Here is an 18,258-nt window from a genome sequence, read left to right as displayed (position 1 = left end):
CCCCTCCTCCTCCTCCCGTCGCCGTTCCCCCTGTGCCCGCCCCCGGGCCCCGCTCCAGCGCCACCGCCCCCGTCCCACCCCGAGAGGCGGAGCAGCTGCTGGGGGGCCGGGCCTCAGGGGGGAAGCGCCATTAAAGCTTCCCGGGATTCGTTGTTTAACTCCCCAATTAGAACTTTTCCTTCAACATGATTTTTTTTTTTTTTTGCTTTGGTGGTGATTTCAGCTTCTTGAAAGAAAAGTCCTTGAAAGCTTGTCGACTGCTTGAGGGAGTCCAGCCCAGAGCCTCCAAGATGGTGAAGGAGTGGAAAGGCTGAGGGGTTCTGCAGCTCGGAGAGAATGAGGGAGAACTCATTAATGTTTATTAATATGTAAAGGTTGAGTGTCAGGAGGATGGTGCCAGGATCTTCTCAGGGATTCCAGTGATAGGACACTTGAGCATAGGAAGTTCCAGCTGAAGCTGAGGAGAAACTTCTCTGCTGGGAGGCTGAGGGAGCCCTGGCCCAGGCTGCCCAGAGAGGTTGTGGAGTCTCCTTCTCTGGAGCCTTTCCAACCCCCCCTGGATGTGTTCTGTGTGACCTCCTGCAGGTGACCCTGCTCTAGCAGGAGGGTTGGACTCAGTGATTTTCCAAGGTCCCTTCCAACCCCTCACTTTCTGTAATTCTCCAGTTGGGATCCAAAGGGCTGTGGTCCCCCATCCTGGTGCAGCCATCAACACTTCCAGAGTTGTCCTTCCCATTGCCTTCCCCTGGCCCTGCCATGGTTTGTGGGCTCTGCCTCCTCACACACAGATCAGACCATTTCCCTTTCCAGCAGAGACTCGTTTTAGCCACCATCCTTGATCAACCTACCTCAAATTTTAGCTGGTGCCACAAACAGGGTCACTTTCAAACTTCCTGCACACAGGGGATGCCATCTGACCAACCAGTCTTGGGGCAGGAAATCTGCATGTTTTGGGGTTTTTGTTTTTTTTTTTTTTTTTTTTTTTTTTTTTGAGGTTCCTAGGTGCCACATTAAGATAATACCCCAAACTATTTCAACATTTTGTTCATTTCTCCCTTGAGAAACCCTTGACCATCCCGTTTCAGCAGTGTTCACTCCAGCAGCTGCACTTTCCATCCAATGAAAGGGGAAAAATTGAGAAAGCAGCAGCAAAACTGCAGCTCCCACCTTCAGCTGGCATTGAGCAGGAACAGGGATGGGAGTTGGTAGTCTTAGCTGACAGCCTGAACTTAAAAAAAAAAAAAAAAAAAAAAGAGCTCTCACCACTCCAAGGATTTCAAGAAACAGTTTGCCATCTTTTACCCTCCTCCAAGGCAATGCCAGAAGCTCAGCCCACGGTTAACATCAATCCTTCTAGCTTTCAGAAACAGATTTTTATTTAATTTTCTATTTGTTTCAAGCACTCTGGTTGTAGCAGCCAGATCTAGGTGCAAGGTGTACTTAAGAACTAAAACTGAGAGCTCCATCTTTACACTCCTGACACAATGGTGATGGAAGTGCTCATACTAAAAAAGGTCCAGAACAACCATTAGTAATATATAGACACAAAATTATTTTTTTTTTCTAACTGTTGTACACCCTACACTTCCTGCTCTGTCTCACAGTGACAAGGGAAGCAACACAAACCTCAGCAATTAAACCTGCCAGGGAGGTGCTGGTAAGCAGTGTTTGCTGTCAAGTCTAGAGTTAATCTAATGCCCTTGCCTGTCATCTGAGCAAGCCTAAAATAATCCAATTAGGATAATTAGAAGTAGCCAGAAGTACAGTCACTACTGTTCCAGTGCAACATTTAGGTGAAGTGCACAGTGCTGTCAATCTGCAAGGGAAAAACTGATTGAAAAACCAAAAATAAAGCATGGTGACAGATGACTTAAAGAACACCAAGACCTTCACCTCTACAGGTTTATTTCTGTTTCAGTGATTACTTGGGACAGCTGCAGCAATCAACTCCCAAGGAGCACAAAGGCAACCCACAAACAGCCAAATTCAAACTTTTTAAGGTTCAGAGCTCCAAATTTTTAAGTATATCACTTCACATGCCTAAAGCAGCACAGGTTCCAAGTAGGCTGAACAGCTCCTGTCTAGACAGAGGTGCTGCTGAAAGGGCAAACTGGAAAGGAAATCCACCCCACAAATCTCCCTCACCACCCTAAAAGCTGCTAGCAGAACTCTGAATTATCAAACTGCTCTCAGTTTCTCCACCTCCACTTAAGATCCTTTGGTCTACAAACTGGCATTCAGCTCAGGAGTTAATCCTCACATCAGGGAAGACTGCAAACATTTTAAGACTTGTTTACTTCTTGCAATAACGAGCTCAGCTAAATCCTCTTCCTGGCCTTCAGCAGTGAGAGAATAAATACCACTTGTCCCTCCTCTGTCTGAGGGAAAGGTTGTCTCCTTTACAACCCCCTGTGGCACAGGAAAGCTGCTCCTCAAATCCTGAAGACACATAATTCACAGAATCACACAAAAATCACAGAATGGTCAGGGTGAGAGAGCATCTCTGGAGGTCACCTAGTCCAATCCCCTTAGCTAAAGGAAGGCTGGACTATAAATCCACTCTCTTGAAGAGTTACAGAAAAGGTACACCAGGCTAAGCAGATTTTAACAAGTTTTATTCATAAACTGTTTGGGGGAAGGAAATTTACCCATATAAAAAAGTCAAGAAACAAACTGACTTTCTTCAAATCCTCTAAGCCCTGCAGGCACACGATGAAATTTACCCCCTAATTGCCAAGATTAGACATTCCCACCTGTTTTACCTAACCTGGTAATTAATATTGTTTTTCAGAATGGTACAGGAAACACACTTCTGCAGCCAACTTGCAACTAGTGTTACCAAATTACTAGCCACACGTTACACAAGCACCTTACAGTGACACCCAAGAGGTACATAATTTCTCTTTTTTAGACATTAAACTGGTATGATGTCTGCAGTCAGTCATGAATTATGTGGTTAATTTACACAGGTTTATAGTCAAGCTTGGACTCCAGCTTCTTAGAATCAGCCACTTTTCTAACAGCTTTCATGAAGTCTTCCTGAACTACAAAGTCATGGTCAGCACGGATAGCAAACATACCTGGGGAGAGTAATTTTACAGCAAGGGTTAAGTTGGTGCTTCTTGAAGCAGGAGACAAAGATCAGCTCAGATTAAAGGGAAAACAGACCCAAATTCTCATGTCTGCATGGAGACACTGGTTTGGATGTCAGGAAGAAGAATAAACTTCAGTGAGGTCACCTTCCTGAACCAGGTGCTCACAAAGAACTCTGCAACTTGTTTTTAACAATGAGTCTGCATTTACTCTGTTACTCAGCCTTCCTGTGTAGGCAAAATCCTGAGTATATTGTATTTACAGAATTGTATTTATTCTCCAGTCACCCAGGCACTGAGAGACTTGGATTCTCTGCAAAAAGGAGGCAAATGGGCACCACTGCTGCTTCTGGAATGTATTAATTCTTGTGAGGTAGATCACATTTTTGCCTTCCCCTTTGACTTTACATCAGTCCCTTAGCTTAAGGGGTGATGGATCCTTCAAACCCTCTACTTTAGGGGATTTGCTTTCTTTTAATCCCAATCCAAGCTTCTGTAGCAGTTGGAATAAATGATAACCCAGTTTGAGAAGTGGGCTTTTGGTGTTTAGGATAATCTGAGCACAAGCTCATCTCCAAGCACTCATTTTGAACACCAAACACCCTTTGTTCCTGGGCAGCCCTGCACAGCCTGCAGCACTGGTGCCCAGACTCACCAGATTGCTCCAAGCACCCTGCAATCCCACTGCTGTGTGCCAAAAAATCCTGAGTATATTGTATTTACAGAATTGTATTTATTCTCCAGTCACTCAGGCACTGAGAGACTTGGATTCTCTGCAAAAAGGAGGCAAATGGGCACCACTGCTGCTTCTGGAATGTATTAATTCTTGTGAGGTAGAAACACCCTGGATGTTTTATCCCCCCTGTTGTGCTGAACTTGAAGTATAATTTTTTTTTTTTTAATTACCACACATAACACCAGTTGGTGCTCAAATCCACACAAAACTCTGCCCAGATCCAGCTTGTAGCTGGCAGGATGAAAGCAGCAGATCTGCAGGGATCAGCTGGACATCCCAGCTACAGCCATGCCTAAAATCTGAAAGTCAGGATGTACAGAACCACGTTCTGTCTGATTGTATATAAACATGTCTGAAGGAAATGGGGGAAAAAAAGAGATTTTAAGTTGTCCCACTGAGCTTCAGGCCCTATCACCATGCAGCTGCTGATGCTGAACAATCCAGACACACATGAAGAGCTGTGAAATGTGCAGCTGTGGTGGCATTTTGCTGCTCTCCAGGTGTTACCATTTCCATTAAGTAAATGCTGCCCACCCCCTGAGTGAACAAGTGTTGACCTCCTGATTTTAATCCATTCCCAGAAGTACTGGAGAAACAGCTCAAATGTTTAGCATGAACCAAAGCTTAGAACATCAAAATCAAAGAGTTTAAAAAAAATTAAAAATACCTGCTTCAGTACAGACATTTCTCAAATCTGCTCCATTAAAGCCATCTGAAAGCTTCACAATTGCTTCATAATCTAGCAGTCATAAAACATGAATGTCAGTTAGGGATAAATTCACATTTCCCATGATGGCTGCCAACAAAATGCAGCTCAAGCTGACAAACATTTTACTTTAACTTCAGCACAAATAGATAACTGCCCATTAGACTGATAAATTAATTTAAATCACCAGCTGTATTATCCTTTTCATTAAGACAGAAACATATTGCAGCCAAAAAGCTTGTATTAAATAAAGTCAAAAGTTACTAACTTCAGATTACAAGCATCAACATGAAATGCAACTAAAGCTACAACAAGGCAGTGTTCTAACCATGGTTTAAAATGCATAAAAACCCAGAAATTTATCTCCAGGTGATCATACCTCAGTCCCTTTCTGTTTATAAAAACTGCATCCAATAAAGGGATTTAATATCTTGGTCTATTCAGCCTGATATTTTATGCACATTTATTTACAAAGAAGCAGCTGTGGTTAGTTCTAGGCTCAATTTCTAAAGCTCTGGGTCTGTTGTGCCTCCAGCAAGTTCTGACTTTGCAAGGCTGCTTATTAAAAAAATGATCAACAATTTGCAGAAGTGTTCCCACCAGCTTACCTTCTGTAGGGCATTCAAAACATTAGGACTGAAAGTTTTTATCTTAAGAATACAAAAAAGCCCTTAGGAATTCAAAATGATTCAACTGTAGTTTAATTCCTTGTAGCACGATGTGCTATGAACAAGTCTTCCCATTATTATGGGGGAAAAAAAGTAAAAAAAAAAAAAAGAAAAAGAAAGTAAAAAAAAAAGACAACAAAAAAAGAAAGTAAAAAAAAAAGAGACAAGAAAAAAAGAAAGTAAAAAAAAAAAAGACAAGAAAAAAAGAAAGTAAAAAAAAAAGACAAGGAAAAAAGAAAGTAAAAAAAAAAAGACAGGGAAAAAAAAAGTAAAAAAAAAGAAAATGGAAGAAAGTAAAAAAAAAAGACAAGAAAAAAAGAAAGTAAAAAAAAAAGACAAGAAAAAAAGTAAAAAAAAAGACAAGAAAAAAAGAAAGTAAAAAAAAAAAAGACAAGAAAAAAAGAAAGTAATAAAATAAAGTGAAGGGACTAAGCATTGCAAGGTTTGGTAAGTTTAAAATCTACTGAAGACTCCAGTGCTGGATCTGGAATATTTCAGCTGGAGCCTGGAAGAGGTCATTATTTTAGGATTTCAATGCAATTCAGCTCCCACCTTGCTGCTAAACTCTGGACTTCCTTTCAGGATCTCAAAGCTGAGCACCACAGTGTTCCCACAGCACCCTCAGAGCTTTAGCCTGCACCCATCTGCCAGCTCACCTTGCTCCATGGTGCAAAGGAATCATCCCCCCCTGCAGTGCCCAGAGACAGGGAGAAAAAGGATGAAGCACTTTACCTCAGGTTTATTATTTGCTTTGGAGCTTCACCTCAATCTCAGACCACAGACAGAGGGGTGTTTAAGCCAACACTGCTGCTAAAAAGCCAATCCCCCTCCTTCTCACCCTTCCCCAGCTCATTCCTGCTCCTGAGCCACCTCCTCTGTTGATCTGCAGCTTTTTGCAGCCAGATGGAGGAGATCAGTCCCACATCCAGCAGCATGAAGAGCTGGTGTCAGCAGGGGGGTGCAGGCAGGGGCTGGGGGTCTTGCTGAAGTACCAGGCAGCCCCCATGTGATTTTCAACTCAAATCACAGTTGCAGTTTTGTCAGGGAAAGCTCTCAAGTGTCGTGGTGAAGTGAAGACTCAGAGTAAGAGTCAGTAACTAAACCCTCCCTGGTTTATCTGCTGTTTCTCACCCTCTGGAAAGAGCTCTCTACACCACTAAGCAAAGACAAGCTTGGTTGCAGACAACAAGGTTGGCATTACACCCTCTGTGAACTCCAAAATAAGTTTCTCCATAACTTTTAAATATTCTGTATTGTTTTCAGACTTTTGCAGTAAGCATTTTTCTTTCCTGGGGATGTGGGGGGAAGGAGGAGCTAATGAACATGCTGTTAACTTCCAGTGAGCTATTCCTTCAAAAACTGGAAACTCCTTGATGAGAACATTGATTTTTCAGTTTTCAGCTGGACTCCAAGGTCTTACATTCAGTTTTTGCAAAGGAAAACTTAGCAACAACTCAGTCAGGGTGTATTAATAAAGAAAGAATTCCAAGAGAGGAATTTGTGTGGTATTAATAACGAAAGAAATAATTCCAAGAGAGGAATTTGTGTGGTATTAATAATGAAAGAAATAATTCCAAGAGAGGAATTTGTGTGGTATTAATAATGAAAGAATTCCAAGAGAATTTGTGTGGCTGGTGTAAGGGTGGGAATGAGAAGGGCAGAGTCATGGTAACAACTCATCCTCTTCACACAGAAGTAGAAAGGATATTCAGGTAGCTTCCTACTTACCAATTTCACCATGTTTAGTGATTGGACCTGCATGAATCTTCAAAATGTCTAATCTGGCTTGTTCATTTGGTAGATCAATATCTAGAAAGAATGACAGCTTTGAGAAAAACAGCAGCCCCCAATTCACAGGGTTAATATCCTCCTTCCAGCCACTCTCACTCACGGATTTTTCTATCCAGCCTTCCAGGCCTCAGCAGGGCAGGATCCAGTGTGTCAGGTCTGTTTGTAGCCATGATCATTTTAACTCTGTGCAGAGTATCAAACCCATCCATCTGATTCAGCAGCTGAGAGAAAACACAAAAGTTTGGTTTTAAACCACCCAAAGCCAAAATTTGATTTATTTTCTGCATCAGTATTTTCACCAGTTAACAGCAGCGAGGATAAATTCAAAAGAAAATGCTACAATCCTAAGGAAAGAAGCTCCCTGCATATTCTATAGGCAAGAAGAGAGCTCTAAAACTCAACATTTTAGAGAACTAAAAATGCTTTGCCCTGAGAAAAAGGTACTGAGCAAAGAAAAAGATTTGGCTAAAAGAGTAAGGCAGTGAAACAGTACAAGTGGTGCAGGAGCCAGGGGTTGGCTGACACATCCTGAGTCTATCACACCAAGTCCAGGACATTCAAATCAGACTTGAAGAACAGCCTCTAGAATACTAATACACACAAACCAAGACATTTCATTGTGAAGACTCAAAGCACTTGCTCTTTGATCACAGTGATTTAATTCTGTGTGGAAGGCAGACACATTCTTTTGAACCAGACAAACTGTTAGCAAACAGAGGCCAATGAAGTTCCTCGTGTGCTTCAGAATTTGTAATTGTCACCAGTGGGTTTAAAATTCTCCTCACACAACCCAGTCTATCAGAGCAATTAGTAGAGAAACAAAGAAATGTGGTTATTTCTCCTCCTACTTTTGAGAAATTGAACTGTAACAGTAGTACAATTGCAAAGGTTAAGTCTCTTTAGGACTGAGAGAGACAAGCTCTACTTTTTTTAAGGAGGAAACCTCCAAACCTTCACAATGCAGCATGCAGAGAAGCCCCAGTAAGAAGAAAAAAATCCAGAATAGTGTTAGCAATTTTGCAGATTCTTTCAGTTAGTCCTCAAGTTGAGTTCATGGCTGCATTACCTGGATGTGCAGCTGTTTGTAATAAGCTGAAACTGAACTAAATGCTGCTCATTAAAAGTCCTACCAAGCCTGATGACAGTGTAACAATTCAGGTGGGTTATTCTTTCCTGTGAGCTTAAACACTCACCTCCATCAGAGTCCTCTGAATTTCTCTGTCAGCTGAGGTGCCCTCAGAGAAACGGCGACCACCTGCAACACAGCAAATTCAAAAGTTGCCATAATTTATTTCTGCCTCCATGGAATGCTAAGTCTGTTTCCCTTTTCACCTGGGGGGAAGGGGAGGTGGTATTTAAAAGTTAAAGCTACCCCTTTTAAAATTATTTTCTTGTTTTTCATATAGACAAAGATATCCAAGGTAGACATCAACAGGTGTGGTTCTAGCTGCAGAGCTCCAAGAGGAAGCTGAGCCCCTCATCCCATTACATTTCTTCTGAACACACTCTTGAGAGAACACTGTGTGGTTTTGTAGTTAATTAAGGAGACTCCAAACATCCTCCAGGCCAAGAGCCTTACCAATAGCATCTATCTCATCCATGAAAATGATGCATGGCTGATGATCTCTGGCATAATTAAACATCTCTCTGATCAGTCGGGCACTCTCCCCAATGTACTTGTCCACTATTGAACTGGACACCACCTTTGGGAAAGCAAAAACCCCATGTGAGTGAGGAGACTGCAGTGCAAAGAGGCTTCAGCATGTGTCTGAGGGCAAGAGTTGAGTTACACCACCTTTAGGAAGTTGCAGTCAAGCTGGCTGGCAACTGCTCTGGCCAGAAGTGTCTTCCCTGTACCTGGACACGTGAGAGATTGAAGCTGTTAAACCAGTAACCAATATTGCAGGGTAGGGACTTGAAAACAACAATAAGAAAAAAAACAGGGGCAGAGGGGGGAAAGGGGGGCAGAGGGGGGAAAAGGGGGCAGAGGGGGGAAAGGGGGGCAGAGGGGGGAAAAGGGGGCAGAGGGGGGGAAAGGGGGCAGAGGGGGGGAAAGGGGGCAGAGGGGGGGAAAGGGGGGGAAAGGGGGGCAGAGGGGGGGAAAGGGGGGGAAAGGGGGGCAGAGGGGGGGAAAGGGGGGCAGAGGGGGGGAAAGGGGGGGAAAGGGGGGGAAAGGGGGGGAAAGGGGGGGAAAGGGGGGGAAAGGGGGGGAAAGGGGGGGAAAGGGGGGGAAAGGGGGGGAAAGGGGGGGGAGAGAGGCAAGGGGGGGGAGAGAGGCAAGGGGGGGGAGAGAGGCAAGGGGGGGGAGAGGGAAACACAAATATTGCTTTGAGAGTGAGAACTAAGCACTCGTTATGACCCTTTCAGGAGACTCACCAGGGGGGCCATAGAGCAAGCAGCCTTTTGGAGGTATAATTCCCACACGCTGGAATAATTCTGGGTTTGTAAGTGGCAATTCTATTACCTGGGAAGAGACAAATCAACAAACTGAGACTCTGGATTTTACAGGAAGCTAAAGGTACACTTGCAAGCCTGGTTTCCAGACACCTGTATTTTTATTTCCATGAGCAGCATAGTTTGTATGGAAACTGAGGAAATGTCAGCCTAACAGATCCATTCACAATCTTGCTTTCCTTGCTCCTTCTCCAGCTCCTTCTTTCTCTCCATGCTCTTTGCTCAAACCATGTTTTGGTAGTGTCATAACCCCACTGCCCAGAGCAATCCCAGCTGGTTTTGTGCAAAATTCAAGCTTATTTCATCAGATTTTTGCCTTCCCCCTTGACTTTACATCAGTCCCTTAGCTTAAGGGGTGATGGATCCTTCAAACCCTCTACTTTAGGGGATTTGCTTTCTTTTAATCCCAATCCAAGCTTCTGTAGCAGTTGGAATAAATGATAACCCAGTTTGAGAAGTGGGCTTTTGGTGTTTAGGATAATCTTTCTCTGAGCACAAGCTCATCTCCAAGCACTCATTTTGAACACCAAACACCCTTTGTACCTGGGCAGCCCTGCACAGCCTGCAGCACTGATGCCCAGACTCACCAGATTGCTCCAAGCACCCTGCAATCCCACTGCTGTGTGCCAAAAACTCCAGTAAAAAGCTGGAAAAAAAACTTAAATGACATTTCAGAGGTTTCCAGTATAGGAAAATGTGGTGTAAATCCATGAAAGCTGTAGATCACTCATCTGACAGGACCCTGGAGCAGCCTGCCTCATAGTTGAGGACAAACACCAAGATGTTTTTGCACTGAAAAGCTTCACACAAAACACACCCCAGGACTTGATAAGGGGCTTGGGGACAATGGGTACCTCCCGGAGCTCTCTGATTTGTTCTGACAAGCCTCCAATCTCAGAGTAGGAAACATCCCCTGGGTCTTCATGAGACATGTTATAAACCAGGGGATCCACTTCCCTTGGCAAGTACCTGCAGGAAAGAGCAGACCTTTGCCATTCTGCAGACACAAAGTGGTTGTAGTAAGTTTTACAACAATTATGAAAAGTTTCTTCTCCTCCCGCCCTGATAATGAATGTTTGTTGAAAAAAAAAACAGGATAAATACCAAGCCTAGAAAACATTTTAAAAATTTTAAACCAAACAAAAGCTTAAAAAAACTGAACATGTTGTTATAACTCTTTTAAAGACCATATTTTTAAAATCATATCTAATAAACAGACAAGTCTTCCCTCAAAGTAATCATCCTTACTTAAGCACAGCTTTGTAGAAAATATTTACAAAACATTACAAAGCTGATTACTCAAACCTTTGTGTAACCTACTCCACTATTTCTCCCCCTTTCTACAGTGAGCAGAAGAGCAGCTGCAGAGCAGAACTCACCTCATAATAGTCAGTGTGGTCATATCCAGAGCAACCCTTGTCCCTGGCTTCAGCTTACTCTTGTCAAGCTGGTCACAAAAAGAAAAAAAAAAAAAGTTTTTTCTGTTAAAATCATGCTCCAAAACAATGTCTGGGTTTAGCCAAGATGTGTACTGTAGCTTGCACTCTTTGCCCAATCACCCAGGAGAAAACAAGGCTCCTGAGCTACACACCAAGCAGCTTCTTTAGTAAACAGTGTCCCCATCACCACTATTTTTGGGAATGCTTAAACTGGGAAGAAGCTGGCCCACTGTTTGAGGGGGATGTGATCTTCAGGAGAAGAGATCCAGGAGCTGCCTAAACCACTCAACCTGCTGGCTGGCATAACTGGACACCAGCAAAGCTAAACCAGCACACAGGAAGGATTTTTAAGGTTAAAACAGCTGTTGAGCAATCTACCTCTGCCACTCTGGAAAATAAATACTGTTTTCTAGACTGTCATTATTATTTTTTTTTCCTGCTGCCAATCTGACAGGATTAGTGGGAGATGCAATCCCTCCCCCCTCTGCTTGACACAGGGCAGAACCATCTGTTTCAGAACAATCCCCCTTTAAGGACAGAGGAACAACCAGCCTGACAATTGGACACCTGAGTCCCACCTTGCCACCCTTTTACTCAATGGATTTCCCCTTTCTGGACTGTTTTAGGAACAGATGTTCCTAATAGATTGTCTCCAATCTTCCACTGTTCCACATGATCACATATCCAGTGACAGCCCATCCTCAAAGTCATTCCAGCTGTTCTTCTTTTTGCCATCATTTACCTCTGGTGCTCTACTCATCCACCTCAGCAGTTTTTCTCTGTTTACTCCATTTTTATGAGATTTTTAAACACATTAGCAGCCCCATTCCAGCATTTCAACCTGCTAATTTCTGCTGGGATGAAAACAACTCTCATGTTTTCACTTTAAGAAGCCAGGCCAAGCAGAGCAGTGCCACCTCTCACACCATCTCTCTCCACAGATCACCTTTACCACGATTTCTCCTCTCTCTTTTCTTTCTTTCAAATAAGAATTACTCAATCCACACCAGAAAAATATGAAACTTATTTATGCTGAGCCTTTCTGACAAGGCATTTGAACAACAGGGATTTCAGCAGCTTTCTGCAAGCACTGCCTGACCCTTCCCCTCACCCTGGGGGGATTTACAAGGTCCCTTGCCCACGTGGGCTCTTCAGTCTCTGGCAGAATTCAGGATCAAGCTGTCACCCCTGACTTAGAGGGGTCACCAATAAAACCTCTTTCCAGCTGCCTAATCTTAAGAAATCTGTAAAAGCTTGAAATTCTATCAGATCCAACATTGCCCAATGGGTTTAACCTACTCTGCAGGGGGAAGAAAGCAAAGAGAAAACACTTGACCTTGGAATTCCTTAGGAAATGCACTTTAGATAGGGAAGTATTTTTGTCTCAATTTATCACCCCTTTCCTCAGCAGCAGCACAGCCACAAGGGCTTTGATAAAAAAAAAAAACCCAACAAAAAAACAAAACAGGCTATGAAACACTCCATGGAAAATTAGTTGACTTTGTATTTTGACATTTTGAAACAGCTGAGGGTTTTTAAGTCTCTGGTGTCAAAGCAAAGATCCTTTAAGATCAAAGAATAAAGCTGAATGTACGTGGTGCAATGCTTCCTATTTAAAAAGTACAAAAAAATAAAACCCACAACCTATTTCTTAGCATTTATCCCTGTTCCAACACAGAGCCTCAGGATGGAGGAGTGGAATCAAGTGTTCCTGGAAAATATTCTGTTCATTCTGGTGAAAGAGAAGTTTACACCATAGCATCTGGAAAGGGATGAAGCTTAAAATTATATATTTATATATATTTATTTTTGTATTAAAATTCTATATTTGAAGAGCAATAGTAGCAATTCTTGCAGGTGCTTTAAGCAAGTAAAACCACACTGCACCAGTGTGCTCAAGGAAAGTCAAGGCCATCTTTGTAAGTACTACCTGAGCTAACACACTTCTGGGTACCCACGTTTCATAGAATCACAGAATCATAGAATCCTAGGGGTTGGAAGGGACCTGGAAAGATCATCTAGTCCAACCCCCCTGCCAGAGCAGGGCCCCCTAGAGTACATCCCCTAGGAACGTGTCCAGGTGGGTTTTGAATGTCTCCAGTGAAGGAGACTCCACAACCCCCCTGGGCAGCCTGTTCCAGGGCTCTGTCACCCTTACAGTAAAAAAATTTTTTCTGATATTCAACTTGAACCTCCTATGCTCCAATTTACACCCATTACCCCTTGTCCTATCACTGGTCACCACTGAGAAAAGCCTAACTCCATCTCCCTGACACTCACCCCTTACATATTTGAAAACATTGATGAGGTCACCCCTCAGTCTCCTTTTCTCCAAACTAAAGAGACCCAGCTCCCTCAGCCTTTCCTCATAAGGGAGATGTTCCACTCCCTTAATCATCTCAGTAGCTCTGTGCTGGACTCTTTCAAGCACTTCCCTGTCCTTCTTGAACTGAGGGGCCCAGAACTGGACACAATACTCCAGGTGTGGCCTCACCAATGCAGAATAGAGGGGGAGGAGAACCTCTCTTGACCTCCTAACCACACCCTTTCTAATGCACCCCAGGATGCCATTGGCCTTCTTGGCCACAAGGGCACATTGCTGGCTCATGGGCATCTTCTTGTCTACCAGGACCCCCAGGTCTCTTTCACCTCCACTGCTCTCCAGCAGCTCAGCCCCCAACCTATACTGGGACATCGTGTTGTTCTTCCCCAAATGCAAAACTCTACACTTCCCCTTGTTGAATTCCATCATGTTCCTCCCTGCCCAACTCTCCAGCCTGTCTAAGTCTCTCTGAATGGCAAACTGTTTCCCAAACAGTTTGTGCCTAAAAGAAGGGGAAAAGGTTGCTGAAAAGTATAAAATCCATTGACCAGATCAACACCCTGGGAAAAGTCTGCACTGTTAATTGTGGCTCTTCCCCAGGAATTCCTCTTACAAACCCCTCCTCCTGCTGCCCCTCTTTAAACCACAGCAGGCTCCCCCCTGCCACTTGTTTGCTGCCTCTTGGCTCCTGCAGCCTCCACACTGATGAAACTTCTGTAGAAAGATGTCTGATTTCTGTAGAAATACATAAAGATAAATGATTTCATAGCAAAAAGCCCTAAACAGAACTGGTGAGCTTCTGCATGTTGAAGCTGCACTCCCCTGGCCTTTCATTTCACTTCCACAAAGGGACCTCAAGCTGGAGAACACAAAACACAGAAATGCTTTTCTTCTTTATACAGAATCAGGAAGACTTGAAAATTCTGTGGTCACCCTCAGTTTCCCTTGAGGAAGAGAAAGAAAAAGCACCTTTGCCATCAATGCCACATCTGTGCTTTTTTTTTTAATTTTAATTTTTTTAAAAATTTTTTATTTTTTTAAAATTTAATTTTTTAAAGTTTTTATTTTTAAAAATTCTTAAATTTTAAAAATTTTTCAATTCTAAATTTTTAAATTTTTATTTTTAATTTTTTAATCTTTTTAATTTTTAATTTTAATTAATGTTTAAAATTTCTAAATTTCTAAATTTTTAAAATTTTAAATTTTTATTTTTACTCTTACTTTTTACTCTTACTTTTTACTTTTTACTTTTACTTTTTACTTTTTAATTTTTAAATGAATTTTTGAATTTTTAAATTTTTTAAATTTTCTTTTAAATTTTTATTTTTTAATTTTTAATTTTTTTAAAAAATTTTTTAATTTTTTAGAATTTTTTAAAATTTTTTTACAATTTCCATCACCCAGAACATGCAGTGATGGTGAAGCGACAAAAGCTCCTACACAGCTGCCTTGCTCCCCCATAAAGCAATCAGCTCAGGGTGCACTGAGGGCTCACTGCTCCTCTCACTGCTCCTGAGAGATCTTACACTCAGTAGTGCCCCCTCTACCTCAGGAGACCCCCCCCTGGAATGCTGTGTCCAGTTCTGGAGCCCCTGTTACAAGAAAAGATATGGATCTGCTGGAATGTGTCCAGAGAAGGATCACAGGGATGTTCAGAGGGCTGGAGCACCTCTGCTATGAAGCCAGACTGAGAGAGTTGGGGTTGTTCAGTTTGGAGAAGCCTTGTTGTGGCCTCAAAGGGGCTGCAAGAAAGCTGGGGAGGGGCTCTTGAGGATCCCAGGTAGTGTTAGGACTAGGGGGATGGATTAAAACTAGAGGTGGGAGGTAGATTCAGATTAAATGTTAGAAAAGGTTCTTCACCAGGAGGGTGGTGAAGGAAGAGGTTGCCCAGGGAGGTGGTGGAAGCCCCATCCCTGGAAGTTTTTAAGGCTGGATGGGGCTGTGAGCAACCTGATCCAGTGGGAGGTGTCCCTGGCCATGCAGGGGTTGGAACTGGGTGAGCTTTAAGGTCCCTTCTATCCCTGACAATTCTGTGATTCTAAAATAACTAAATAATTAAAAAATAAATCAACTAAATAAAAATAAAAAGTAAAAATAAAATAACTAAGTAAAAGACTCCTGCCTTCTCAGGCATGATCCTCCCCTCCTGGGTTGCTTATCCTCTGCTCACAGGTAGCTCACACTCTTGCATTTCCTACTCTTCTTGCTTCCATCCCACAAAATCAGGGGTAAATGTAATAAAATCCAACTAGAGGTTCACTTTTGCTCCCCTGGGGCCTCTGCAGTTGCAGAACACATTCACTGGGTTCTGTTCCAGCTCAAGAGGCAGCTTTGGTGAGGAACTGCCAGGTCTGGGGTGACATTCAGTGCTCTGTTAACCACCAGGCAGTTTTTAACCCCTGCCTGAGCCACTCTCCTCCTGCTTTTTATATAAAAATAAAAAGCAAAGAGCACCTCTAAGTGTTTCTTGCTCTGCTACAGCAGCAAATGGATGGTGCTGTAAGCAAGGTTCTCCATTAGGGTGTCTAAGTTCTAAAGAAAGATAATTCTAAAGAAATTCTAAAGAAAGATAACTTCTAAAGATAGATAATTTCATACCCAAAAGCTCAACACTGTGACAGTAGCAGTCACACACCACATTCAGAACACTAAAAGGGAGTCCTGACACAGCTCATTAATTTTCCCCATGATGATTAACTCTCAGAAAGTTCAAAACCAGGCACAGAGATATAAATTCAACTCAATGAAAGGAATAAAAACCACATGCCAGGTTCCAGGAATGTTTTGGACTGCTCTGTGTTCACCAGGAAGTTACACAGCTGCCAGCTCTGAAGGGAGACAGAGGGCAGATCCCAGGATGGAACAAAAAAAGAAAATTCCTCAGGAAGGACCCAGTTTATCAAAACCAATGCTGATAATCAAGAGCAAAGCAAACTTTTAATGAGTATTCACACAGATCAGATACCTGGCGACGACAGCCAACCACATATCTTGGTCCATTTGTAGCCTTCACAATGACTGGGGAGAGAAGATAAGAAAAAAAATCAAATTTACTTGATTCACTCCTCTGAACTATGCTCCCAAATATCAGATGGTATTTTTCTGCCAATATACTGATATTCTAATTCTTTACTCCTCCAAATCTTCAGGCAAATCTTAACTATGAAAGCTTCTTTTCAAGATTTCAAAGAGTGTAACAGTCCAGTGCACTTACATTTCTCTTCTGTTAGCTGCTTAAGAACCTCACCAACAATCTGCAAAAGAACAAATGCAGAATTAACCCACTGACAAATTACTGCTACACAACATTTAACAAGTGTTTCAGGACCTGCAACATGACTGTCAGCTTTGAAATTCTTTCTCCTGCTTCCAAGCTGCTTGTCATGATTTTTATTTCTTTAACATATCCCCATCAACCAGGCAAAACACAGAAAAAACTCTTTAACCTGGATGTTTGCCATGCCTGCCCCTGCTTCTGCCAGCTGTTCCATTCCCTGCTTACTCTTTCTCCAAACTAAAACCACACTTAAATGCTACTTCCAGGCAAGTTCAGTGTCAACCACCAGCACAGGACACTGTGACCTCGTTTCTCTTACCTACCTGCCCAACACTCTGCAAGGCCTTGAGATCGTTTTCTGATTTTTCATATTGCTTGGTGAGCTCTTTCAGCTGTTCCCTTACTAGAAAAAGGAAAGAAACACAGATTTTTGCTAACTTTCAATCCAACAGCAACTCAGGACCAGGCCCTTTACGAACTGAAAGGCTGCAAGTGGAGATGGACTGGGGGAAACCCCCACCTTCATCCAGTGACCCTTCATCCAGAGGAGGATGAAGCCTCCCCTTCACCCTGTCTCTTGTCAAACAGTCTATAGAAAGCATGAAAAATAAACAGCTCAGATTTTAGAAAGCTTAAGTTCAAAGGTGCCAGTGCCTCCGAACAGCACCTACATTTACATGGGGGACATGCCACTGCCACGATGATAAACGAGGCCGTCTGCAAGAGGAAAATAAAAAGGATGAGGAAAAAAACCCAACCTCAGAGGGAGGAAAAAGCTGAGGAGGAAAAGACCCCCTTGGTCTGGATCAGCAGGGCCTAACCCGGGAAGAGTTCCCAGGGCCCGGGCTGCCCCGCAAGGACAAAACAAAACAAAATAAACCAACCGCGGTTGGAAAAGGGGGAACCTCTCCGCCAGGCCCTACCACCATCCCCGGCAGCTCTCCGGCCCGACCTCCGCCTTCCCTCCCCTCATCCCCGGGCTCCGTCCCGCGGGGCCCGCTCAGGCCCATGACGAAGCGCGGGCGGTCGGGCGAGTTCCCTCAGGGCTCCGCGGAGCTCTCAGCTCCAGCCCTCACCCCCCCACCCTCCTTTCTCCCTCCCTAACAGCGGCGGCGGTTCCTCCGCCGTGGCTGTGGAAGGGCGGCTCACACTCCTTGAGGCGGCCGTCGATCTCCTTGTGCTCCAGCAGCTTCTTGCGGTAGTCCTGCAGCGCTTTGTCTCTCGGGTCCGCCATGATGAGCAACCGCCGCTCATAGGGAATGCCGGGAAGGGCCATGGCGGACGGGGGAGGGGAGGCAGCGCAGGCGCAGTGCGGGAGGCGGGAAGGAAGATGTGGGATGGGTCTGAGGGGAAAAGGTTGTGGGGGATAATGGGGTCTCAGTGGTGAGGGGTGCTGAGACACTGGGACAGGTTACCCAGAGAGACAGCTCTGCTCTGGAGCCAGGCTGAGAGAGTTGGGGGTGTTGAGGCTGGAGAAGAGAAGCTGCAATGGGGAGACCTTAGAGCACCTTCCAGTGCCTGAAGGGGCTCCAGGAAAGCTGGGGAGGGACTGGGGACAAGGGCAGGGAGGGATGGGATCAGGGGGAAGGGTTTCCAGATGGAAGAGAGATGAGATGTGAGGAAGAAATAGTTTGTTGTGAGGGTGCTGAGCCCCTGTGCCAGGTTTCCCAGAGAAGCTGTGGCTGCCCCATCCCTGGCAGTGTCTCAGCCCAGGTTGGATGGGGCTTGGAGCAACCTGGGCTGGTGGGAGGTGTCCCTGACCATGGCAGGGG

General features: G+C 43.9%; 1 protein-coding gene across 1 annotated transcript; it reads right to left on the bottom strand.

Annotated features, from left to right (window-relative positions):
- Positions 1-2,598: 2,598 nt before the first annotated feature.
- Positions 2,599-17,793, bottom strand: PSMC6 (proteasome 26S subunit, ATPase 6). Its single transcript, XM_071745146.1, has 14 exons — positions 17,636-17,793; positions 16,810-16,889; positions 16,424-16,463; positions 16,175-16,227; positions 10,827-10,894; positions 10,302-10,416; positions 9,370-9,457; positions 8,789-8,850; positions 8,573-8,696; positions 8,187-8,248; positions 7,094-7,214; positions 6,931-7,011; positions 4,496-4,567; positions 2,599-3,080 (listed from the first exon to the last, which is right to left on the bottom strand). Exons 1-14 carry the CDS (start codon positions 17,760-17,762, stop codon positions 2,962-2,964), a joined length of 1,212 nt encoding a protein of 403 aa, XP_071601247.1. The 5' UTR covers positions 17,763-17,793; the 3' UTR covers positions 2,599-2,961.
- Between the last annotated feature and the right edge of the window lie 465 nt (positions 17,794-18,258).

The sequence above is a fragment of the Heliangelus exortis genome, chromosome 5 (genome assembly GCF_036169615.1).
Source record: "Heliangelus exortis chromosome 5, bHelExo1.hap1, whole genome shotgun sequence".
NCBI classification, from domain to species: domain Eukaryota; kingdom Metazoa; phylum Chordata; class Aves; order Apodiformes; family Trochilidae; genus Heliangelus; species Heliangelus exortis.
Note: the sequence above shows the minus strand (reverse complement) of the source record. Positions and strands in the feature narration are given on the sequence as shown.